Raw genomic sequence first — 24,600 nt, 5'->3', positions numbered from 1 at the left:
GACCTTTTAAAGAAATAACTCTAGGGCTGTAATTCGTTCTGTTATAGCTTCCCCAGATAGAAAATAAGATCCCGTTTGCTTAAACTTGGATTGTATAATGAAAATGTAAAATAGGCAATTAAATACTCGCGGATGAGGGAATTAAAGACAAGCACTGAGTGAAAGTAACATTAAGCAGACTGTGCACCAATCATTGTGCTCGAGATTCTCGCAGTCCTGAGTCCAGTTGGAAGAAAGGATCAGTAGAGATGCTGCTCCTTCCCTCATTCCACTTCCTTAGTAGAGTTACTGTAACAGCTCCGTGAAGCCAGTGATCTCTTCCATTTCAGCTACTGTCTGAATGTTGAAAGGTTGCTTGCTCTTCTGGGTACAAAATTTAAAGATTTTTAGAGGAGAGCCCTTAAAAAATGTTTCATTATTTTGAACTCGCTTTAGAAGTCTGGGTCTAATTTGCACTGGTGCTGGATTATGTCTCTGTGTCCCCTTCTTCCAAAATATGGACAGCTCAAAGAAAGAGAAGCTGTGACACTTTGCTTTCATTTTGTTTTGATACTTAACTTTTAACATGAAAACCAGAAAGCTATTTAAGAAAAATATATCAAGATTAAATTTTAATTCTTTCACTTGTCATATTGATTTAGGGGAAAATTACCTTTATACATTTATTGTGAATGTATAGAATAACAGTTTAATCAGCTTTGCTTATTGGATCAAGATACTTTTGTAATCAAGAATTTAAAATAGATTACATTCTATCCCAAACACTAGGTTTTAAATTACTAATTGCAAGTACAGTTGAAAGACTATTTACTGTACTGCTTTGAATTAATAGATGTAATATTATTGTATGTTTTAATGCCATCTTTTTTTTATCAGTGTGAGTTTGGAGGCAAAATAGTGAAGTAAAAAGAAAGTAAAACATACACACATTTCTTCGATATGAAATATGGATGGTTTACAGTCACACCGACTTGAAAATTTTTACGATATCCTCTATGTTATCTAAATCTCATCATAAAGTGAGATTTGAAATTCTGTATATAAAATTAATTTAAATTTGTACAATACTTCATGAACAATAAGAATGGAGCTTTACAGAATCATACCAGTAAGGACTTGTTGGATTGTATGATAGTACTAGATAGCAGAATACTTTAGAAGTTTACCAAATTAAAAAAAAAAAAGACTGTGGAAATGTTATATGAGGACATAGAAATTTATTTCTACTTATTTTTAAATAGTGGATGACTCATTGTTGCTTCTTATTCCTTTATTTAAAGAAAATTTTTCAGGTGGTGATACCAAGGCAGGAAGCTAGAACACACAAAACCACACAATTGATTATCTTTTTTATTGAGGGTGAGCTGGCGAGAGTGGGTGGGGCAGGTAGGAAGGAGGAGGGTTTGATTTTGAGAATCTTGGCTAGAAAAGGGGATTTTTTTTTTCCTTTTAAAGCATTAAACACCTGGAAATAGATTACTCTAGGAAAAACAGGCCCTTGCCACAGACGTTAGCTTATATATTGATACAATATTGTGAATGACCAATTCATACAGGAACTCACAGAATACTATAAAATGGTAGTAACACATGCATGAAAGCTCTGTGCTTGCTTTTATATGAGAGAATTTGTTTTATGGGCACCATAGTTTATTAAAACTTGTGTACTTCTTTCTGGTTTAATGGTACCAAACATTCAAATAGCATTTGCTGTGGTAAGAATAAGTAGCGGGTACAAATATTATCAGTTAAGTGGTGAACAAATTTGGCCAACTTAGTATTTGAAACATGCTTCAACTGTTATGCTTTGGATTGATAAATAACTGTAACAAATTGTACAGATATTAACACTTATGGGTAGAAACAATCATTGTCCTATTTGTCTTCACAAAAAATGATTCTTTCTTATAATTTGTATCCTGTTTCTTATGTTTTATGGTGTAGATGTTGAAACATTTGTAGCGGATGTACTGAGAGGAGAAAATTTATCCAAGAAAGCAAAGGAAAAGAGGGAATCTCTTATTAAGAAGATAAAAGATGTAAAGTCTATGTAAGTCACTTACTTGCCTTTTATTACTACGTTTTTACTCGGAAGCAACTTTGTAATTAATGTTTTAATAAAGAATTGATTATCATTGGATTAAGTTTTTAAAATTGTTATTTAATTGTTGTTAAGTATTTTTAAAGGACAAGACACTTTCACTCTAATAGCTTTTAAAAATAGATATACTATCATAATACGGGTTGTTTTTTTTTTGCAAAGGTCCTTGAATATGTATTTTCTAGGCATTCAGCAAAATTCAACTGTTTATTTTGATTAGGTGAGAATATATTTGGTCAATCTATAATGATATAGATTGAGAATTTTAATATAAATTTGAAAAATAACTTCCAGATACTGAAATGAATAAATGTAAATTGTAAGTATTAACGATACATTCTGATTTTACCAATGTAACTTAGGTCTTTAAAATTACTTTTATTATAAAGCCATAAAACTTTTGGAATTGTCATTTCAGGGCAGGAAGTAGTTTTACCATCTATGTTTATAATATACATTTTAAAATAGCGTTGAATTACTGTCACTTATTTGATCTTGTTTTGATTAGGCGGTCCTCATTTTAAAATATAATGCTCTTGTTTTATTTTGCAGTTATCTTCCGGAATTTCAAGACAAAGGTAAATTTTCAATTTTGTCAAACTTGAAATTATTTTTCCTGTGGAAATTTTCAGTACGATCATTCTAACACATACTAAAATGTGATAGTCAGATATTTCCATTTTGATTCCAACTATCACATTTTAGTATGTGTTAGCTGATCACATTAAAAATATCTGACTTGTATACTTAGACTTTCAAGATGGGAGTGCTAGCTCCCCCTGCTGAGAAAAAAATTAAAAAGCATATGCAGTATCTATGTGCGCAATCTTCTGATGAAGAAATTGTCTGTTTAACGTTCTTAGGTTTGATGTGTCTGAGAGTACACTGTAGCAGAAATTGGTTAGGAAAGGTGTACACTTGCAGTTACACATGGAATAATTTAGCAAAGCAGAGGCGAGTTACCAACCCAACACCATTCAAAGCTGCTGGGCTGACTCCATGGTGGTGACGGAGCACGAGGCCCCGTGGCTGGGAATGCATAATGTTCTTTAAGGATATTTATTTTTAAAACAGGGTCAATTTTTGTTGCGAACATGAATAAAATCTTTTTCAAGTGCTGGTTTTTCTTATCCTTTTGACATGAATAAATGTATGCCATAGATATATTTAAAGACAGGAATTCAGTTTCTTTCTTTTTTTTTGAAATATGTGAGGGTGCTCGGCCACCTGATTGTCTCCCTTTAGATTTGAGAGACAGCTGCTTAGCACACTGGAAACCAGATCAGGAAAGGTGTAGGAAGTTCCTGCTTTTTCATGTCTTCAGTTCTGTAAGGGAAACTAGGTATGACCCTTACTCGCATGATGCTAATTCACAGGTCGCGACCTGAATCTTGTGAATGCTGGTATGAGGGTCACAACACGAGGTCACTTAACCTACATGGAGCTAGGATCCACATTTGGGGGAAAACAGTGTGACATCTTCTAACGGGGTTTAGCAGATACCACAGAGTAATCCCTATCTCTGCCAGCTGATAAGTGAGAGTAGTGACAGTTTCAGTAAACCAAGTACTTAGCCTGACAAGCCTAGAATCAAACAGTACTTTTCATATTAAATCATCAAGATTGTTGCGATTGAGAGAATGAGATTTTTTTTCCATATTAATTTTTTTAACACCATGAAAGAATGGGGAAATTCCTCCTTCCCACAAATACTCACTTTTTTATTCTATAACAAACCCTAAACTGTGGGTTTAATGATGTTGCATTTTGCTTAATCAAATATAGAAATAATAAATGTATACATTTTAGTTATAACTTTTATACACTGTACTATTTAAAGAGGAATAGTCGATTTTGCCTCTCTTCTTAAAAGGTGTATTTTGTACTAGGGATTATTTATCACACTCTCATTGTGACTTATTTATATATTAAAAATAATTTAAACTAAGAAAGCATGATAATATGAAGTCATTGTATGATTGCACGTGATTCAATAATAAATAGGGTAGAAACTTTCCCTTTGGTATTCTGGTTTAGGATTTGTTCAGGTGTGTAGATATTAAAATTACATTACTGAGATACATTCATTGTCTCTAAAGAGAATGGAAGGTTATTTAGTATTTGATAGAAACTGAAAAATGAGCCTAGAATAAGAGTTCAAACAACACAGAATTCAGAGATTCCCCATAATAATTTTCCTCTGAATGTCATATGTGGTTCAATACTGCTGTATCGAGTTAACTAATCACTAAGAGTGCCTGTTCAGAAGCGAGTCTGTGGGTAAATTAGATGTATACCTTGGAGGGAAGGAGAAGCTGAGTAATTTTATGCCATTTTATCCTCGAAGTATATTCAGCTTTGTTCTAGAAGGACCATTCCTGTAGTTTGTTAGGAATAGTAAACAGTAGTAGGTAGCGCACACTTAATTGTTGCAAAGTAGTAATATAAGATACATTTTTTTTTTCAAAAATAGGAATTTCTTAATAACCAGATTCTCTGTTGAGTAAATTCCTTACATCCACGTGTGTTGTGATGGTGCTGCTTTTTCCCCCTTCCGTTTTCCCCCTGGGGTTTGGATTGTCTCCGTCCGAGGAGACCTGGGCAGAATCCTGTTGGCTGTTTTTTTGTTCTTTCTCTTTCCCCCTCTCGCTCTCAGGTCAATATGGGGTCACAGTGAAGTGAACAGGGGCTGTTTTCCTTCTTTTTACCTTTGGACTTCTCACTTGTTTTACATACTTTATCCTTTTCAAATGACAGTTAATTATTATCTTAATATCATTGTGGGAGAAAAAAGGACCAGGTAGTGAGTTCCTAAATAAAACAAATTAGTTCCGATTCATTCATTTCTATTTCTATTAAGTGAGCTGTTAGTTTCTCTGAGGCACACAGCTATCTACTAGCCTTCCTTACTTCCCTCCTGCCTTCCCTTCTCCCTTACACGATAGACACCATCCCCATAGTAAGATAGAACAATACAGAACTTATAGTTTGCAATATTTTAGTTCTTAAAACTGTTTCAGACCCCAAGCTGCATAGATCTTAGATGATTACACATTTTTTAAATTTTATTTTTTTGAATGAGAATAGTTGGTATTGTAAGAAGTATTACTAAAGTGGCTCCTAGATGTTGAAGCTTGTCCATTATGTTAATTTTCTACTTGCTGTTTCTGTTCATTTCCATAGCAAGCTGTGGTCTTAACTTTTTTTTTTTATTTCTTTAATTTCCTAAGGTCCTCATTTTTATCTCTTCCTATCCTGAAGTCTAGATTACCCATTGAGGAGGTCTGACAAATTGTGACTTTTAGAATAAATGATCAGTTGGTTTTCTAAATTCCTTAATTTTGCTTGTACATAAGAAAGATTTGAATATAAGCAACTAGGACCCATCTTGCTCAGTCTAGTCCCTATTATTTATTTGAAATATTGCCTTTTAGAATAGAGAATACCTTCTTGTATCCCTCAGATATTGTACATGACAGAATAACAAACTAAACCTAACTTCCTATTCCTAGTTGCTATATAGCCTAGTAATATAAAGTACAGTACATATGAATATAAGCCTAATGCATTAGGATTATGCACATTTTAGAGTTCTTTTAAGAATAGAATTATGATTATTTTAGAATTTGTTCTGTGTCACCTGACAAGGCCATAGGTCTCTTAAATATGCCCTGAAATAATTATTTTTGTAATGAAAATATATTACTAGTTCAGTGAATATGGTTATTGACTGAATATAAAATATAATTTTGTAATATATTTTAGGTACATGATAAAAAAGCCTTCCTTGTAGTTGTATCTTACCCTTATGTTAGTCTTGTTTTATTCCAGTGATGATTTAGGTATGGTTATTTTCTCTATAGAATGATTGCGATAAAGTGAAGATGCCTATGCATGACACATAGCAGGTGTTCACTAAATGTTATGTTCTCAGATTCAACTTCATTTATCAAGAGGATTTAAGTAAATATTGATTTATAATTCAGTTTTCAAATAGCTTTTGAGGAAGTCATAAATTATTAAAAGAAGGACATATGTATTCACATGAGACAATTTTTCAAATTTGTAAAATATTAGTACTTTAGAAACGTGAATCTATTGCTTTCAATTCCCTTTAGATGCCATAGCTAGAAAGCTCTCATTTTCTCCTTTAAAATATTTTTCTCTAATTAAAAAATTTTTAATAGATTTTGTCCTTAGGACTCTATTGCTATTGTTAAAATACATAGATTTACTTAGAAAGTAGTTTTTGTTGACCTCATTTATATAATGAGGTTTATTAATGGACTAAACCACTTTTTAATACAAAAAAATGGTCTTAATTTTTAAAAATCTTTTAGTTACAGTTGACATTTAATATTATATTAGTTTTTGGTATACAATATATTGGTTAGACATATATAGATCTTAATGTGATCCTCCTATTTAGTCTAGTACTACTTTTTAAAATATCTGGACTGGTAGGTAAGAAGGGGCCCATTTTAGTTTGTCCTGATGGATTTCTGAAGGACAGCAGAAAAGTCAGAAGTCTGGATGGCATTTACTTACTTTTACCTTCCCTAACATCGGGTGTGCTCTGCTGGAAGTTAGCTCCTCAGTGAAATCTGAGCAGGTACCTGGCGGCCCTCTCCCCACCCCTCCACCTCTGGCTTTGAACAACTGTTGTTAAGTATATTTGAGGTTTTAGGGTTTGTAGTAGAAGAAATATATTGCAGAGGTAGTGCTTGAGAAATGGTATCCTTATTTTAAAACTCTGTTTCATATTTGCACACTCTAAATTAGTGTTCCTATGGTAGAAGAGTTATGAAGAGAATCTTCTTGTTTTTGTTGACCTAAATCTCCCCACGCTTTAAGAATTAAACTACAGATTCCCTTAAGAAATGACAAGCTAGATGAGTAGTGCTGTCTATTTAGCTGTATTTTATTACTTCTGAAATTAGTTTGGACAAATGAACTGAGTAGGGAATTAGAAATTAATTTGTTTTCACTGAAGTAATTCTTCCCTGCCCTCGAGTTTGTCTTTCATGCTCTCAAAGAGGAAATGGTTATATCTGAATTTTAGGTATATTATTTAGCTTAATGTTTACCTGATTATGTTTAAAATAAGACTGTATTTGACAAAACAGGCAGTAAGTTGGTTAAATCAACTTCTGTAGTGACTATTCCATTGTTGTTGGGCTTCAACTCTAGGCATTTAGGAATATGTTAATTGGTAATGAGCCATATAAAATAGAACATATAACAGTGATTCAAACCCAACTATTACAAATTTTAAAATGTTTTTCAGAGAAATATGTTGCTGTGGTACAATTAAGCTTTGGTTTTTCTGTGATATTTTAGTTGCCACTGAATATGAGAAGCCTTGGATCATTGTCTTTTAGACTGTTAACTTTGTATCGTTAATTAAACTTTTAAAAGTTGTGGGATAAATCAAATGCTTTTCTAGGGAAACAAGAAACAGTATTAATGAGCAGCAACACCATAATTATCCTTGTGAGTACATAACAGGGACACATTCATGTCTTTTCTTTGTGTAATAACTTTTACAAAGAAGTATTTTTAAACTGATCATTAATTTTATGACCACTGAAATGAGATGCAAAATTTATGCTGTTGTCACTGGCACAGGCTCAAGGCACCACTGACATTATGTGTGATTGTAATAGAATGGCTGCCAACTAATGATTTTGTAGACATTTGAGCATGCTTTTCTTTTAGATGTCTGATTAGGCTGTAATGCTTTCAATTATGTCTGTAAATTGTATTGGATACGTTTACCTGATGCCCATGGTTGCTTTGGAGTTCAGTTTTCTATTACATAAACACAAGTTGAACATTCTCCTTTTAATTTATAGAAACCTGCAGGTATAGCTGCAAATACTCAGCCCCTGGGGAGAAAAATACCTTACACTACTCAACAGCGACCCCTGTGTTGAAATAAAGCTCCTTATAATACAGCAGCTCTTTCTTGGGATGGAAAAAGCAATTGGGGAGGAGGGAGAGGGGGATGGATCATCTCTGGAACAGAAGGAGAATGAGGAAGACCATTTTGAAAAATAATGTGTCCTTTCACCTTAATGCAGGTTAAAAAGGGAATAACCCTATACAAACAGAGAGATTCGGAATTCTTTACTTTCTGAGTTAATTCAAGAAAAGGCAAGGGTGGGGGGAAGACATGAATTCAGAAGCAACACTTAATTTATATTATCTTAGATAAATATAAATAACACACTGATTTTGTTTTAAAAAAACTTTGGAAATGAGCTGCAGTCCTTAGAATGGGTTAAGTTTAAGACAATTTTACTTTAATATATAATCCAAAATTTTTTTTAATTAAAAAACTCACAAAGGTCTTTAACATATCATTGACCAATTTGTTTAGAATATTCATAATTCATATTAAATATTACTGTATTTAAGCTTTAGTACTTATTTTTTGCTGTGTGAACAGGTATGTATATGCATAGATATACACATATAATATATAATGGATATTATTGAAAGATAACAAATTCTGATTTTCAGAACTTTTTAAGTTTTATTTCTTTTCAGTTTATTTCCATGTAGAGTTTAATAGACTTAAACTCAAGCATATAAGTATTTTTCCTAATCCTTTCTATATATTCATTGGTTTTAGTGTTGTATTTTTATATTCATCATAGCATACTATGCTTAAGTGCTAAGTTCTGGTGATGTGTTTGAAGAATCCTAATACTTTTTTTCACAGCAAGATTTATTAATAGCTCATGTTATGAAATAGCTTTAGAAAATCATATTATAAGAATTCTTATTTTATTATGACTGTAAGACTACTCTAGCAACTAAAAGCAATTGAGAACTTTGTGGTCTTTATCACCACGTATTTCCTGAGCTGTCATTCCACATTCAGACATATTTTCACCAGCTCTTTCTGAGGTCTTCTCCTACTTCATGTTTAAAATCAGAGCACTGTTCTTTTCTGTAAAAGAACTATTGTAAGGGATCACTGGATGTTCTGAAAAATACTTTGAACATCCTGTAAGAAAGAGAAATTAAGACCTAAAGAATGACTAGTATTTGTATGTGTTCCTTGCGATTTTCACTGGGAAAGAAACATTATGTATGGTGCACCTGGTGGTGGATTCACCTAGGACAATACATTGTCATCTCTATATTCTGCTCTTATTGTCTTGATGGGAGATTATTTTTACTTCCAGGATAAGGATGACAAATGCTGATGGAATGTCGACATTAGAAGGAAATAGAGATGGATATTGATTTTCGAGTTACTTTGACAGTGTTGTCTTGAAAGAGGCTATTTTCTCTACCAAAAATTTGGTGAGAAATAGGGTGCTACCTGCAAAATGGATATCAGAGGATGCAGATATACTTTGGGAGCAACTAGTGGCTTTGACTTGGGTCTTGTCAACAACCATGGTCCAGAAGTAGCTCTGCAGGTGCTCTGGGGCTCCTGTGGAGAGTTCCACCAGGGTTTCTGGCGAATTCCTAAAGTGGCTGGTTTTCTCTTGAATTGTTGCCTGACCTGTGGTGGCGCAGTGGATAAAGCGTCGACCTGGAAATGCTGAGGTCGCCGGTTCGAAACCCTGGGCTTGCCTGGTCAAGGCACATATGGGAGTTGATGTTTCTAGCTCCTCCCCACCTTCTCTCTCTGTCTCTCTCTCCTCTCTCTCTCCCTCTCTGTCTCCCTTTCTCTCTCCTCTCTAAAATGAATAAATAAAAAAAATTAAAAAAAAAAAAAAGAATTGTTAACAGAAAACTAGAACTGTTAACAGATAGTTGATATAGTATTAAGTATATACTTTTCTTTGTCATTGAATATGGGTGAGAAAAGAGTGTTTATATATAACTGGGCCAACAAATATCTGAAACATTTCTTTTCTTAAAAAAAAAAAGTATTCTAAATGAGTATGTGGGAAAAACCCAAACCACAAAGTTTAATTGTGGGGATTCAATGACTTCAACCCAACCAACCAACAAAAGAACCAATCAACCTAGGATTTGGAAATCATGTGGAAAGCTAGCTAGAACACTAAAACTGGCTAGAATATTTTACAGTAGATTGAAAAGTTGCATTTTATAGAGCAGGAATCCTGTATGGGAAAAAGCTACCTTATATAACTTATACAAACCTTCTAAATATAAACAAGGCTGTTTACAAATTAGATACCTTCAATTTCCATCTAGTGATATCTCATCATTTTAAATGTTAACTTGTGATTTTTAATGAAAGGACAAAATATTTATATGGCTGTGAATTATCAATTGCTCATCATATTTTTTCAAATAGTGAGTAGGTAAATGGATAGGTAAATTGAATAATTTCTCTGTTGTGATTTCCATGGTTTTTTTTTGTTATTGTTATCATTATTTCAGTTTCATTTGTTTGTTTATTTTGGATGCACATTTTGTTTTATCCTGCTTCTACCTTTTTTTGTAGACACATTCATTGTTTTGGAACTTGTATCCTTTTGTACCAGAAATAAGCGGTTGTATACTGACCTCCAAAAACGCTTTCTTTATCGAAGTTACGGTATACATTCAAATAGGACCTGTTTTTACAGCTCAAGAAGTTTTCTTTGTTTCTTTTTATAACAGTGATGGAAGTTAGTAGACAAAGTAAGATTTTTTAAAGATAGCTTAAGTATAAAAGGCTTTTCTCCACTTCTTTTATAGGTGATGCAGACGACGGTGAAGAATACGATGACCCTTTTTCTGGGCCTCCAGACACTATTTCATTAGCCTCAGACAGATACGATAAGGACGACGAAGGCCCCTCTGACGGTACGTGATGTTTTCCCGTAGAATGTACCTCTTGGCGCTCAAACACTAAACAATGCACTGTGTAGAGCAGATACATGTGGAGGCTTCAGTTAACTTACCTTTACCAAAACCTTTTAAGGAACAGAAGAGCTCTCTCTAGTGGTTTTCCTAAGAATGTAGTTCCTTCGTCTCCCAGGAAATTCTCTTTACCAGACGTTTTTAGAAGAGTGCTTGCCTCATCGTATGAATATTATTAGTAAGTTTGTGGGTTAATTTAATATGATCAGATTCTTGCTTAATTTTATTATGCTACTAATAGCTTGTATTATTTTATAAATAATGAAAAAGGTTTTTGATCTCTTTTTTCCCTGAAAACTTCATACTTAATTAGTTCATAAAGTATTAAATTAATTATTCCTACATTGCCTTCTCACATTGAGATAGGTTTTCATCAAATGCTTCTTATAATGCCCATTTTTCATTTTTCTGATTGTCACCTAAAAATGGCCCACATTATGAAGTAATATTATAGTCCTTTGTATTAATTGAATTGGCTCTACAGTTGACTGTTTATCTCTTAGTAATTTTTAAAAACTTGCCAAAGTTATGGAACTTGTTTTGCATGGAGTGGGTACCTTCTCTATTGTAGCCAGTTGAGTGCATCTGCGTTATAGAGACCCTGTCAGGGTGATGTGTATTTATAAATTAAGAACGTGTATCGATAAATTAGCCATGCATATTAATTTGTGGCATCTAAAGTTTCACATAGACATAGAAATGAATAATGCCTTCTGCTACTATATGATGATCAAACTGTGCAGTTCCATCTCTAAATACAATTGCTGAATGAAAATATGCTTCCTGCAACAGAGCACTTCACATTTTATGTTACCCAGATTATTCCCTTTGGAAACATAAATTGCTTTTATGAGGTATAAAATTATGTCTATTGCAGAACAGGGATAAGTCAAGTACATGCATAAGTGATAAACATTCTAACCACTGATTCAGAACAACACAATCTTTTCTTTATATTCAGAACTTTGTGCAATGTGTAGCAATAATAATCATTCGTTTTATGTTGAATTTTACATTTTGGCAAATATTTAATTTCTATTTTTAAAGGAAGGGATATTTTTTCTCTTGTATTTTTTATTTTTTGAGAAGATGTACACTTTTCTTCGACCACACTTGCTACTGAAACATAGCATTACCCTTTCTAACCTTATCTTCAAAACCATTTCTACTAGAAAATGTTTTATAATTGATAAATTAATACTTTCAGGCAAAACAATGCATTATTTGAGTTGAACTATATTTTAGATATATTACAATGATTTGTTTTGAGTCTCTGTAAAATACTGGTAGATTGAAATGAGTATGTGTGTATGATTACATAAATAGAGACAATATTTATCCTCAGGAGAGAGAGAGAGAGAGAGAGAGAGAGAGTGTGTGTGTGTGTGTATGTGTGTAATATATTCATAGAACATATATACTCAGTGTTTTTCAAAATAGTATAAATATTTTGATGTACAAGAGAACATTATATGCATTTTTAAAAATAGTGCAACCTAAGAAACCCAACAATTAAATACCGTGATAGCCAGTGCTGCGTTAGACAAAGTGAATTGTTATTAAATTATAGGACACATACATGATCATTGTTTTCTTCTTCAATGAATAAATAACTTGTGTTTATTTCATAACCAAATATACAGGAGATACATTAATAGCATGAAAAAATCTATTGTTAAATGGTTACCTTAACAATTTTCAAATATTATTTAATAAGATATAACATTAAATGTCTTGTTAAATATTGGTGTATTTTTATTAGTGTTTATGTAAGCAATTTTTAAGCAGATTGAAAATGTAACTTTTAGTATTATTCATTTTTGGTATATAAGTAATACCATTTTTGACAGTTTTACATTTTCTTCTGAAAATATTATAAACTAATTTTAAAACCACCATTTAGACTTTTAATTTCTACTCTAAAACTTCATATAATTATACCAGTTTTTCTCCCTGAAACTTAGATTTGAATGTGTCCTCTTTCCTTTGCTGAATCAATTTTCCTTCATTATATGATCTCAGTCTAATGATATATTAATTATAAAAAGTTAATGCATTTAACTATAAGTATAACTAAATTAGCACAGGTCACCAAAAGGCCTTTTGTCAAATCAGATTGTTGTTTTGTCCTTTTGACTTTTACCTTATGGTAGGCACTAACAAACTTTCTGAATGTTGATGGATGATAACCTCTAAACATGATATGTATTTTTCATAATGCTAATATAATTTTCAAGGTACTGAGAAGGTCAAGCCCGCACATCTCTGTGTGCATTCTAAGTCTGTCTTTTCCTTTCATATTTCTTTTTCTCTGTTTCTCTGGTTCAAAAGTTCACTCAGCTCCCAAATGGCTACCTAATTTTCCAGTTATTCCCTCAAGCCATATGTGTTTTGGTTTCTTTATGGTTTATTAGGTACTGTAGGAAAGTAGCATAAGTTATATCTTCTAATGAAATTCAAGCACACTTCAGTGATGCTTTCACTTGATTGCTGGTAGCAATTAAATCATAGCCAAGGAGAATAATGCATAATCTCACAAGGTCCAGACACCCTATAGAAATCAAAAGGGGATGAAAACAAAAAACAAAAACAAAGTCTCCCAACCCAGCCAGACACGCTGTTCCAGCTTGCCTTTTTTTTTTTTTTTTTATTGGCCAACTGCCTGATTGATAGCAAAATCATAACTTGCTGCATGCTAACAGGCAGAGTTCACTTGTAGGTTATTGTGAGCTGATAAAGGGTTAGATGGAGTTTTGATTTTCGCATTGGACCTTGGTACACCAGATTAATGGAATTTCAATGAGAGACTAGAGTAGCCACAGCTTTGTCAGAGAAACAGATGAGGATTCTATAGTCATGTCTACTCATTAATACTAGTAGCCTGAAAGGTGTGCTGCTTCTTTATACAAAAGAGTTGATATAATTGATTTTTGAGTGGTGCATTGAAAAAAAGTACCTTATTGATGACTAGAATTGTAACATAGATGGTGGCAGGTTTTTGTACAGTTTGTAGCTTTAAAAATATTGTACTTTGTAATTTTTTCTTCTCTCTCGGACATGCTTTATATTTTTTGAGGAGAAATACATTTTAAGACCAATAGCAAGAAACAAAAAAATGACATGTTAAATTATCTTTCCAGAAAAAGAGCAAGAGTCTGTATTTTATTTATACATGATTACATGACTGCTGTTAGTTTCATTTTGATATGGTAATATTTATAAAAAAATCATACTTATTGGAAGTTTCATTTATTAGCTTTGTGTTTTATTTGTTCTGGAAATTTTAAAACAAATCACGGTGTGTTCTAGACCATTACAGATCACTGTTAGAAGTTTTACACTATTGTGTATCTGGATATATTGAAATCTTAATATAAATGGTGCATACCAGTGGTCAGATAAAATTAGAGATAATGAACCTCAAAATGTTAAAGAAGAATATCCCTTATTGCACATGTTAGAATGTTTGTTTGGGCACTAAGGTGGAGGGTGCAGGGTTGCCTTTAGAGCCCATATAATGACTTGGGTATCCATTTTTCTATTCCGAAAACATTTTTCATTCATTTTCATCATTTGTGAAAGAAAGCTTCTAACCATATAGCATTGTGGAAAGTCCCTGAGGTGCAGTGAAAGGGTTTAGTGAGCTACAAGACGTATCGGCTCTGCTCGTCGATGGTAGGTCGAAGGATCCCAGTGGATATTTGTTACAAATCTGATTCAGTCCTAGACCATAATCACTTTGTGGATAAGAGTCTGGAACCTCTAGGGTGTGAATATAAGAAGCCTAAAGTGAAGCTAAAGAGATAAATGGTCATTAAATTTTTTTTTAATTTTTATTGAATTTATTGGGGTAAAAAACAGTTATTTATTGTCCTGGTATCTTCCTAGCTAAAAATCCCCAAGTAACATAGGTTACTGAAAATTGTGGATGTTGCAAGGGCATAGGTTTGTGTGAAAAAATCCTGGTTTAGGAATGGAACTATTTTTTAAAGTTAGGAGATTAAGGAAAAAAAAAGATAATTTTGATCATAATTTATAATAGTAAATAATGATTTTTCCTTCTTTTTTGGTATACTTTTTAAAAAGAAATCCAGTGTGTAAAATTTTGATTTATAAAACAGATAAATTACTTATTTCAAAGAATTACTTTTAAAAAGATTATGTCCAAGATGCTAATAAATAATGAACTCTCACAATGCATCTAAAAGAAGTTTAGCTATAAACCCAGCCACACGCACACACATAAATCTAATAGGTAAATTTTTACACATTACACATCAAACTCTTGAGGAAGATATTTTGGGGGTAAAATTAGGTGTAGCACTAGTCAGTTCTTGTAAAAGCCACATAATAGATATGCTTTACTTGTCTCTGGGTTCCAGCAAAATATGAAACAATGTTTAAAATCAGGAAAAAAGGTTCTTTCATCAGCTTACCATTTAGGGTAAGTGCTTTTCTACTCTGGTATCATGTGGCTGTTGATAATTAAAATCAAATTTTTATATTTTATTCTGATAATTTAGATTACTTTGCAATGTGTGCATATCTTTGTGTATATAGCATATGTTATTGTTGCATTTGTGAGGTTTTGTTTTACTTTTCTGTTATTTCAGTATACTAATTACCAGCTTGTGTGTGTTATAGCAATATAAGAACAATGATTATAGCATAGCTTCAAATACTTTGGTAAAAGTGAGGGGTTATAATTTGTGGAAACCATAAAAGTAGAAGACATGCTTTTAACATTCAGGTAATATGGTGTATGACTGGAGATATAAAGTACACAGATGTGAAAGGTTTTTATGATACAAAGGTATATATGAATAAGTAAAGACACCTGGCCATTGAGAAGCATGAATTTAATGGTGGCCCAGAGGTGGTTTGCCTGGACAAGATAATAACCGGAAGTGATGTTGAATAGGAAGTAGAAGGGTTCTGAGAGGTGGGTGGGTGGCGGGCAGTAGGAGCTGAAAACCTAGTGAAGTTAAGGAGTTGACCTTTTGTTTCATAGTCATTAAAATATTCCTGAGGCAATATACTGATGTGATGATTGCAAATTTGAAGGAGATTGTCTTGGCAGTTTGAAGGGAGGTGAGTTAAGGCAAAGAGACCATCTAGTGGGCTTAATGCTTTGCTACATTATCTATTTTTCATCTTGGCAGCCTCTCTGTGAGGTAGGTATTATCTCTATTTGACCATTAGGGATTCTCACTCAGGGACAGAGAAATTTCAATGATTTGCCCAAGGTCACGTACGTAGCTACTGCATGGCAGAACTGAAATTAGACATCATGTCTGTCCACTCCAAGGATCATGCTCTGCTTTCAGAACTATTCTATTTGCCCCTTCCCCAGCTAGGATGCTGCTGCTTTTGGTTCAGGGGGCTTTGATGAGAGCCCGGGTTTACAGTAGTGGACATAGCGCTGATAAGGAAGGGGTTTGCTTGCCCCTTTCTATCCCAGGTGTGGTTGACAGACCAACAGCATCCCTGTCACCTGGGAGCTTGTCAGAAATACTGAATCTCTGTCTCCACCCAGGACCTGCTGAATCTGAATTAGCATTTTAACAACATCCCCAGATGCACATTAAAGTTTGAGAAGCCCTGTTCTAGAGGCATGTATCCTATTGGTCCTTGCAGCGAATGAGGAGGGTGAGCCAGACCATGCTGTTGCACGTGGGCTGCATGTGCAAATGTGTGACCAGTGGCATCAGGCAATGCTTTGAAGTGGGTAAAAAAATCCTTATGTGTGCCCCTGCCTTCACTTCAAGCCTTCTCCTGTGGTCACTCAGCACTCTGATATTGTTACTTCCTGGGCTGCATACGGCCCTTTGCTAAGACTTCTCTGCAGATAGTTTTCCTTTTTTGAACCTGTTTTCAGAGCCTCTTTCCTCAAATAGAACTCTGGGTCAAGTGCATCGAAAAAGGCTCTGATAAATTACTCCTTAACCCAAGGGAGTTCAAGCCCCCCTCAAAGATCTTTAGGCATCAGCACCAGGCTGGTGGTAAAGATGTTTCTGGCTGTCGCAGAGCACCATATCTCATAAGATTTAGACACATGACAGGCTTATTTTGCTATATATATATATGTGGCTTTGACCTACAGTTCTTGGGTAAAGTCTCAGTGTGTAACTTCCTGTTTTCAGTTCTTTTTCCTCTTTGCAACGTCAGTCCTGCTTGAGCCAAAGAGTGAATTGAGAGTTTGAAAATCGAAAAGCAAAGCTTCTTTAACCCTTTGAGTAGTACGAACATTCATGTACGTCCTCGTGCCTTCTGACCATCCAGAGTACGATTGTACATGTGTAAGGCAACATTAAAAAAAGGCAACTCTAGCCAGTTGGCTCAGTGGTAGAGCGTCACCCTGGCATGTGGAGGTCTCAGCTTCGATTCCTAGCCAGGGCACACAAGAGAAGCGCCTATCTGCTTCTTCACCCTTCCTCCTCTCCTTTCTCTCTCTCTCTTCCTCTCCTACAGCAGAGGCTCCATTGGAGTATAGTTGGCCCAGGCGCTGAGGATGGCTCTATGGCTTCCATCTCAGGCACTAGAGTGGCTTTGGTTGCAACAGAGCAATGGCCCAGATGGGCAGAGCATCGCCTCCTGGTGGGCATGCCGGGTGGATCCTGGTCGGGCACATGTGGGAGTCTGTCTCTCTGCCTCCCTGCTTCTCACTATAGAAAAAAAAAAAAGGCAAATGTATGTTTTTGTTCCCATAAATTGGTTATCAAACAAACATGATTTAATAAAACTAATGAACTAATTTAATTTTTTGAAAAAAAACTCACTCCTGCGGGTCAGTGAGCATGAAAAAAAACTCACTACTCAAAGGGTTAAGACACTGGACTGACCTATTTAATTTTAGAAGAAGACGTGCTAGCCTGGCCTAGGATCCCCAAGAGAATCCTACTTCCAGAGGTGAACGCTGGCGAGCGGCTATGCTGGCGGCTGGGGTGGCATCTCTACAGGATTAAACAATCTTTAATTCATATTTGAGAATGAAGTCTAGCACTTAATCAGATTCTTTCAGAATCAGGTTGTTTCCTCTAATTGGTTCAAAACTACTCTGTACAGGAGACATTTTCCCTATTTTGCTGTTGTGGAAACCGAGCCTCAGAATTGTTTAAATATCTAGACCAGGACATCCAACTCATAAGTACCAAACTTCAATTCCTTTGTTCCTACTCTGCTATGCTACTTAAAACTTGGCTAGTTTTAAAAATAAACTCAAAATGGATAAAAGACTTAAATGTAAGTCGTGAAACCATAAACATCTTAGTAGAAAACATAGGCAGCAGTAAGCTCTCCGACATCTCTTACAGCAATATATATGCTGATTTATCTCCATGGGCAAGTAAAATAAAGGACAGGATGAACAAATGGGTCTATATCAAACTAAAAAGCTTTTGCACAGCTAAAGACAATAAGAACAGAATAAAAAGACAAACCACACAATGGGAGAACATATTCGACAATACATCTGATAAGGGGTTAATAAACAAAATTTATAAAGAACTTGTAAAACTCAACACCAGGAAGATAAACAATCCAATCCAAAATGGGCAAAAGAAATGTATAGACACTTCTCCAAAGAGACATACAGATGGCCAATAGGCATATGAAAAAATGTTCAACATCACTAATCATTAGAGAAAATCAAATTAAAACCACAATGAGATAATCACCTCACACCTGTTAGAATGGCGCTTATCAACAAAACAACACAGAGTAAATGCTGGAGAGGATGTGGAGAAAAGGGAACCCTCCTGCACTGCTGGTGGGAATGCAGACTGGTGCAGCCACTGTGGAAAACAGTATAGAGATTCCTCAAGAAATTAAAAATCGAACTGCCTTTTTACCCAGCCATCCCACTTTTAGGAATATATTCTAAGAACACCAAATCACTGATTCAAAAGAAGAATGCACCCCCATGTTCATAGCAGCCAAGATGTGGAAACAGCTCAAGTGTCCATCAGTGGACGAGTGGATTAAAAAGCAGTGGTACATATACACAATGGAATACTACGTGGCTGTGCGGAAGAAGGAGATCTTACCTTTTGCGACAACATGGATGGACCTGGAAACTATTATGTTAAGTGAAATAAGCCAGGCAGAGAAAGAAAAATATCATATGACCTCACTCATTTGAGGAATCCAATGAATAATGTGAACTGAGAAATGGAATAGAGGCAGAGGCAGGATCAAAGGGACCAGAGGGAAAAACGACAGAGGGAAAGGGGAGGAGAGGATGGGATCGGAGAAGGGAAAGAGATGGTGAAATTATATATATATATAACACAGCGTTATAGAGAGCAGGACAACAAATCCTGGAGGGAAGGGGGAGGGCGTTGGGGGGGCAAAGGGGATGGGGAGGGGAACACCAGGGTGGGGGGTTGTTTTCGGTGGGACACTTGAATCTATGTAAGCACAATAAATTTAAATCAATAAAAATAAACTTAGGCTAGTTTTTTTCTAATTACAAGAGATAGGCATATGATTAAAAAGAACAAAATATTCAATAAAAAGTAAAAGCCTCTTTTCTACCCCACCTCAATTCCTAAGGTGTTCTTCCCAGAGGCAGCCATTATTGCGGTTTCTTCTGTAGGTACCATAAAACTCTGGACGCTTTTGGTTCCTGTGGATCAACCTTGAATAGTATCTGTTGACATTGTCTCGGAGGATGGTTCCTCACATCTCTCCCACTTCTGCCTCCTGATTGTTTGTTATTTTACGTTTAGTTCTTGTGTTTGCGTTGGACTTACATAATATACTTCTTATTATGTAATATGCCAACCTCAGACAGTGCCTGTGACTCTTCGTTATAAAATGTGTGCAAATGAGTGCACCTAGCCTTCCTTTCATCTCTCTTCCCTCTCCTCCATTCCAATTTCGTTAAATTATGTTTGCATTGTTGAGGTCTATAATACTTATATTTGCTTCTCTAATTCTAAGTTTCCTGTGCTTTGCCTACAAGTTGAATTTTGTCCTTTTTATTGAATTTATTGGGGTGATACTGGTTTACGAAATTCTACAGGTTTAAGGTGCACCATTGCACAACACATCATCGTACACTGTGTTGTGTGTTCAGCACCCCAAGTCTCCTGTCACCTTTCCCCCATACCCTCCTCCACCTTTCTCCGTCACCTGCTCCCAGCGATCGCCACGTTGTTGCCTCTGTCCGTGAATGTTTTCTCTTTTGCTCAATCCCTCCATGCCCCGCCACCCCGCAGCCTGCTCTCTATCTATGAGTCTGTCTCTGTTTTGCTTGTTAGCCCATTTTGTTTATTAGATTCTATATATGAGCGAAATCACATGGTACTTGTCTTTCTCTGACTGGCTTATTTCACTTAGCATAATGATCTCCAGGTCCATCCATGCTGTTGCAAGGAGTAAGATTCCCTCTTATTTTTCATGTCCAAGTAGTATTCTGTCATGTAAATGTACCACAGCTACCATCAGTAAATCAACAAACAAGTATTGGTGAGGATATGGAGAAAGGGAACCCTCGTGTACTGTTGGTGGGAATGCAGACTGGTGCAGCCCCCGTGGAAAGCAGTATGGAGTTACCCCAAAAAATTGAAAATGGGCCCTGGCCGGTTGACTCAGTGGTAGAGCGTCAGCCTGGTGTGCGGAAGTCCCGGGTTCGATTCCTGGCCAGGGCACACAGGAGAAGTGCCCATCTGCCTCTCCACCCCTCCCCCTCTCCTTCCTCTCTGTCTGTCTCTTCCCCTCTCACAGCGAGGCTCCATTGGAGCAAAGATGGCCTGGGCGCTGGGGATGGCTCCTTGGCCTCTGCCCCAGGCGCTAGAGTGGCTCTGGTTCCCTGGTGGGCAGAGCATCGCCCCTGGTGGGCGTGCCGGGTGGATCCCGGTCGGGTGCATGTGGGAGACTGTCTGACTGTCTCTCCCCGTTTCCAGCTTCAGAAAAATACCAAAAAAAAAAAATGAAAATGGAAATGCCTTATAACCCAGCTATTTGGCTTCTGGGAATTTACCCAGAAAACTCCAAACACTAAATGAAAAGAATATATACACCCCTATGTTAATTGCAGCATTATTTGCAAGTTGACTTTTAAACATTGGCCTTTTTCATTCATGCATATTGTTTTTCTCAACTGTTGAAGAACCTTGGCTGTTGATTCATGTTCATGAGTTCAGGACCCAGTTGGATACTGTTTGTGGGTAGCTTGTGTGGGGTTCCTTTGCTTTTGAATTTCTGTTATCCTGAAAGGTTTTTCCTTTGAATGGGAGGTCTGATTGGAGGTTGTGAGTAAAGTGGGCAAAGCTTGCTTAATGGGGAGAGAAGAGACAGACTGGAATCCTCCCCACAGTTGTCAAAATAAGTAGGATATTATACAGGGGTTTTACTCCAAGTTACATGTTTTTAACCCCTTCTGTCTTTGTTTGGAACGGGTTGGGGGCAGTCTGGAGCTGTCTGAAGCTCTGCTTCAGCTCTCAACCTAGGACCCTCAGAGTGACTACTGCACTTTGTTTAGAGAGCAGGGTTTGGGACTCGGTTGGAGCACAAATGCCTCTACTGTCAGCTTCTTTGGAGGATGGACCCAACGGTTCTAGCTGCTTTTGATTCCAGTTCTTTAATGAGCGCCCCACCTACCAATCCTATAACTCTGTGTGTAGCATCTGAGGCTCCTTTAGGAAGCTAACACTTATTCTTCTTGCTGTTCTCATGGGCTGTGGTGTCCTCTGCTATGTCTTCATCGCGCTGGCTTTATCTGTCATCCGGTTGCTAGGAATTACTCAAAAATCTTGGCCCATTGAAGGTACTCTGTTTTGATTACCAATGTTATTAAGATTTTATTCTTTAGAAACAAAAAAGAAATTCTAAGAGGACTTTTAGGAGGAAAGGTTGATATTCAGTCTATGGCCCTTTTTTAATGACACCAAGAGACTGCTTTATCCTAAAACATTTTCACAACTATTTCACAAGTGTTCCAATAATCTGTTGGAATCATCCTTGGGGAATAACTGTGCTCCCAGCTACCAAAGGTAGTCCAAATAATACAGGCAGTTCCTGGGTTACAAACGAGATACCATTCTATTTCTGTGGGCCTTAGCTTTTCTCTATTGAATAAGTGATGCAAAATATGAAAAGAAAGAAATTTTATACATGGAAAAATTTCGTGGATTGATATCATGAACCCATGGAAGGAGTCACTCATTTTATGTATGAGCTCAATAGCCAGTGACAAAAATATTAACAGGCTTTTGAGAGTATTTGAAAGAGTTTGAACTATATTAAAAGATTCATAAAGCCAGCTATATGTTAGAAAAAGGTGGGGGAAATAGTGGCCCCAAATTATTAGGAAACAAAGATACCAATAAATGTCTCATTAATCTCATTGAAGAGCCAAATGGGATAATGACCCATTGAAGACCTTGAAGACAAAACGGGTCCACACAGGAAGAGTAGTACACAAAACTCAAAATGCAGGGCTGGCTGGAAAGTCATTAGGGGCAAATAAATTGTTAATAAACAAACCTGAAGTAGAAAAAATTGTTTTTCTTGTTTTGTTTTTTAAAATATTTCCAAAGTGAAAAGTGGGGGTCGGCAAGCAGATAGACTCCCACATGCGCCCTACCGGGATCCACCCGGCATGCCCACCAGGGGGTGATGCTCGGCCCATCTGGGCCGTTGCTCCACTGCAAACGGAGCCATTCTGGCGCCTGAGGCAGAGGCCATGGAGCCATCCCCAGGGCCTGGGCAAACTTTGCTCCAGTGGAGCCTTGACTGCGGGAGGGGAAGAGAGAAATAGGGAGGAAAGGGGGGAAGGGTGGAGAAGCAGATGGGCGCTTCTCCTGTGAGCCCTGGCCAGGACTCAAACCCGGGACTTCCACACTCTGGGTTGATGCTCTACTGCTGAGCCAGCTGGCCAGGGCCCAAAATTGTTTTTATTTTTACAAGATTAAACATAGAATGCAGTCGTTAGTATCTGCTTACCAAACTGTTTTATCCTCAGAGCTGAAAGTTGATATAAGCGTCTTTCTTCAGTTCTTGAGGGAAAATTGAATACAGTGTGCTAAAGGTTTAAAAATAATATAGATAATATAGATAGAAGAAAATGTCTGCAAGGAAGGTATAAGAATCAACTTGGTAAGTTATTTTCTTGCAGAGGATTTCCTCTACATGTGAGAAGCAGCTTCCAATACAGAATTGGGGCTAAGAGTAAAGTAATTTCTTTGTTAAACCTTCCTGAACTATATGGCTTTTGAGAACATATGCATTTGTTGAGTTAAAGGATGACTTTGATTTTGCAGAGTTCATCAACAGTTTGGGAGGCAGTCTGGGATTCTTATTCTTTCTCAATAATAGCTTTGAGGTATAATTAACATAACCATAGGATTTACCCATTTAAAGTATACAGTTCAGTAGTTTTTAATATATTCGCAGAGTTGTACAATCACTACCCCAATCAATTTTAGAACATTTTAATTTAAAAAGGAACCTTGTGCCATGAACAGTCACTCCCCTCATCCCCCACTTGGCCCCCTCCCCCCTTTCCTTGTGAGCCTGGGCAACCAGGAAACTACTTTGTGTCTCTTGATTTGCCTAGTCTGGACATTTCATATGAATGGGCTCACATGCTAGGTGGCCTTTTGTGTCTGGCTTCTTTACTCAGTATAATGTTTTCAAGGTTCATGTTGTAGCATCAGCAAGTAATTCTTCCCCTTTTACATCCCAGGAGTGCTTCAGCTGTATGAACAGACCACATTTTTTTGCTGTTGTTCATTCATCAGTTGATGGATTTTTGAGTTGTTTCTTCTTTTTGGTTATTATTATAATGCTGCTATGACTATGTATGGACAGTTTTTTGTATGAATAAGTTTCCATTTCTCTTGGGTATGTACCTAGGGGTGGAATTTCTGGGTCATGTGACAACTGTAAGTTTAACTTTGTGAGTAATTGTCAGATAGTTTTCCAAAGTGCTACATGATTTTATATTCCCACCAGCGATGTGTGAAGGTTTCCATTTCCCCATATCGTTTTACATCACTGTTATTATCTGTCTTTGTTTTAGCCATCCTATTGAATGTTCAGTGGTATCTTTTTGTGGTTTTGATTTGCATTATTCTAATGACTAATGATGATCATCATCTTCTTATGTGCTTATTGGCTATTTGTATATCTTCTTCAGAGAATGCCTACTCAAATCCCATTCCCATTTTTTAATTGGGCTGTCTTTTTATTATTAAGTTCTAAGAGTTCTTTATATATTCTAGTTACCGGTCTCTTATCAGATACATGATTTTTAAATATTTTCCCCAGTTTAGTGTATAGTCATTTCACTTCCTTTTAAAAAAAATTTTATTGAATTTATTGGGATGACATTGGTTAATAAAATTATAAGTTTCAAGTGTATAATTTTATGATATATCATCTGTATATTGTGTATATGGAGTTTCCTCAAAAAGTTAAAAATAGAACTTCCTTATGACTCAGTGATCCCACTTCTGGTGATGTATCTGAAGAAATCTGAAACACTAATTTAAAAGAATACATGGACCCCTGTGTGCATTACAGCATTGTTTATAATAGCCAGGAGTTGGAAGCAGCCCAGCTGCTCATCAGTCCGTGAGTGGATAAAAAAGAGGTGATACATTTGCACAATGGGATACTTCTGTGCCATAAAAGAGAAGGGAATCTTACCTTTT

General features: G+C 35.9%; 1 protein-coding gene across 3 annotated transcripts in view; it reads left to right on the top strand.

Annotated features, from left to right (window-relative positions):
• SKAP2 (src kinase associated phosphoprotein 2) overlaps positions 1-24,600 on the top strand; it is a 153,374-nt gene that overhangs the window by 7,688 nt on the left and 121,086 nt on the right. For all 3 annotated transcript variants that reach the window (XM_066239641.1, XM_066239640.1, XM_066239639.1), the window contains exons 2-4: positions 1,945-2,050; positions 2,654-2,679; positions 10,775-10,882. In XM_066239641.1, the coding sequence (XP_066095738.1) occupies positions 1,945-2,050; positions 2,654-2,679; positions 10,775-10,882 (240 nt within the window). The remainder of the gene's footprint in view (positions 1-1,944; positions 2,051-2,653; positions 2,680-10,774; positions 10,883-24,600) is intronic.

This window comes from Saccopteryx bilineata, chromosome 7 (genome assembly GCF_036850765.1).
Source record: "Saccopteryx bilineata isolate mSacBil1 chromosome 7, mSacBil1_pri_phased_curated, whole genome shotgun sequence".
Taxonomy (NCBI): Eukaryota; Metazoa; Chordata; class Mammalia; order Chiroptera; family Emballonuridae; genus Saccopteryx; species Saccopteryx bilineata.
The sequence above is the reverse complement of the archived record's forward strand: the minus strand, read 5'-3'. Positions and strand labels throughout refer to the sequence as shown.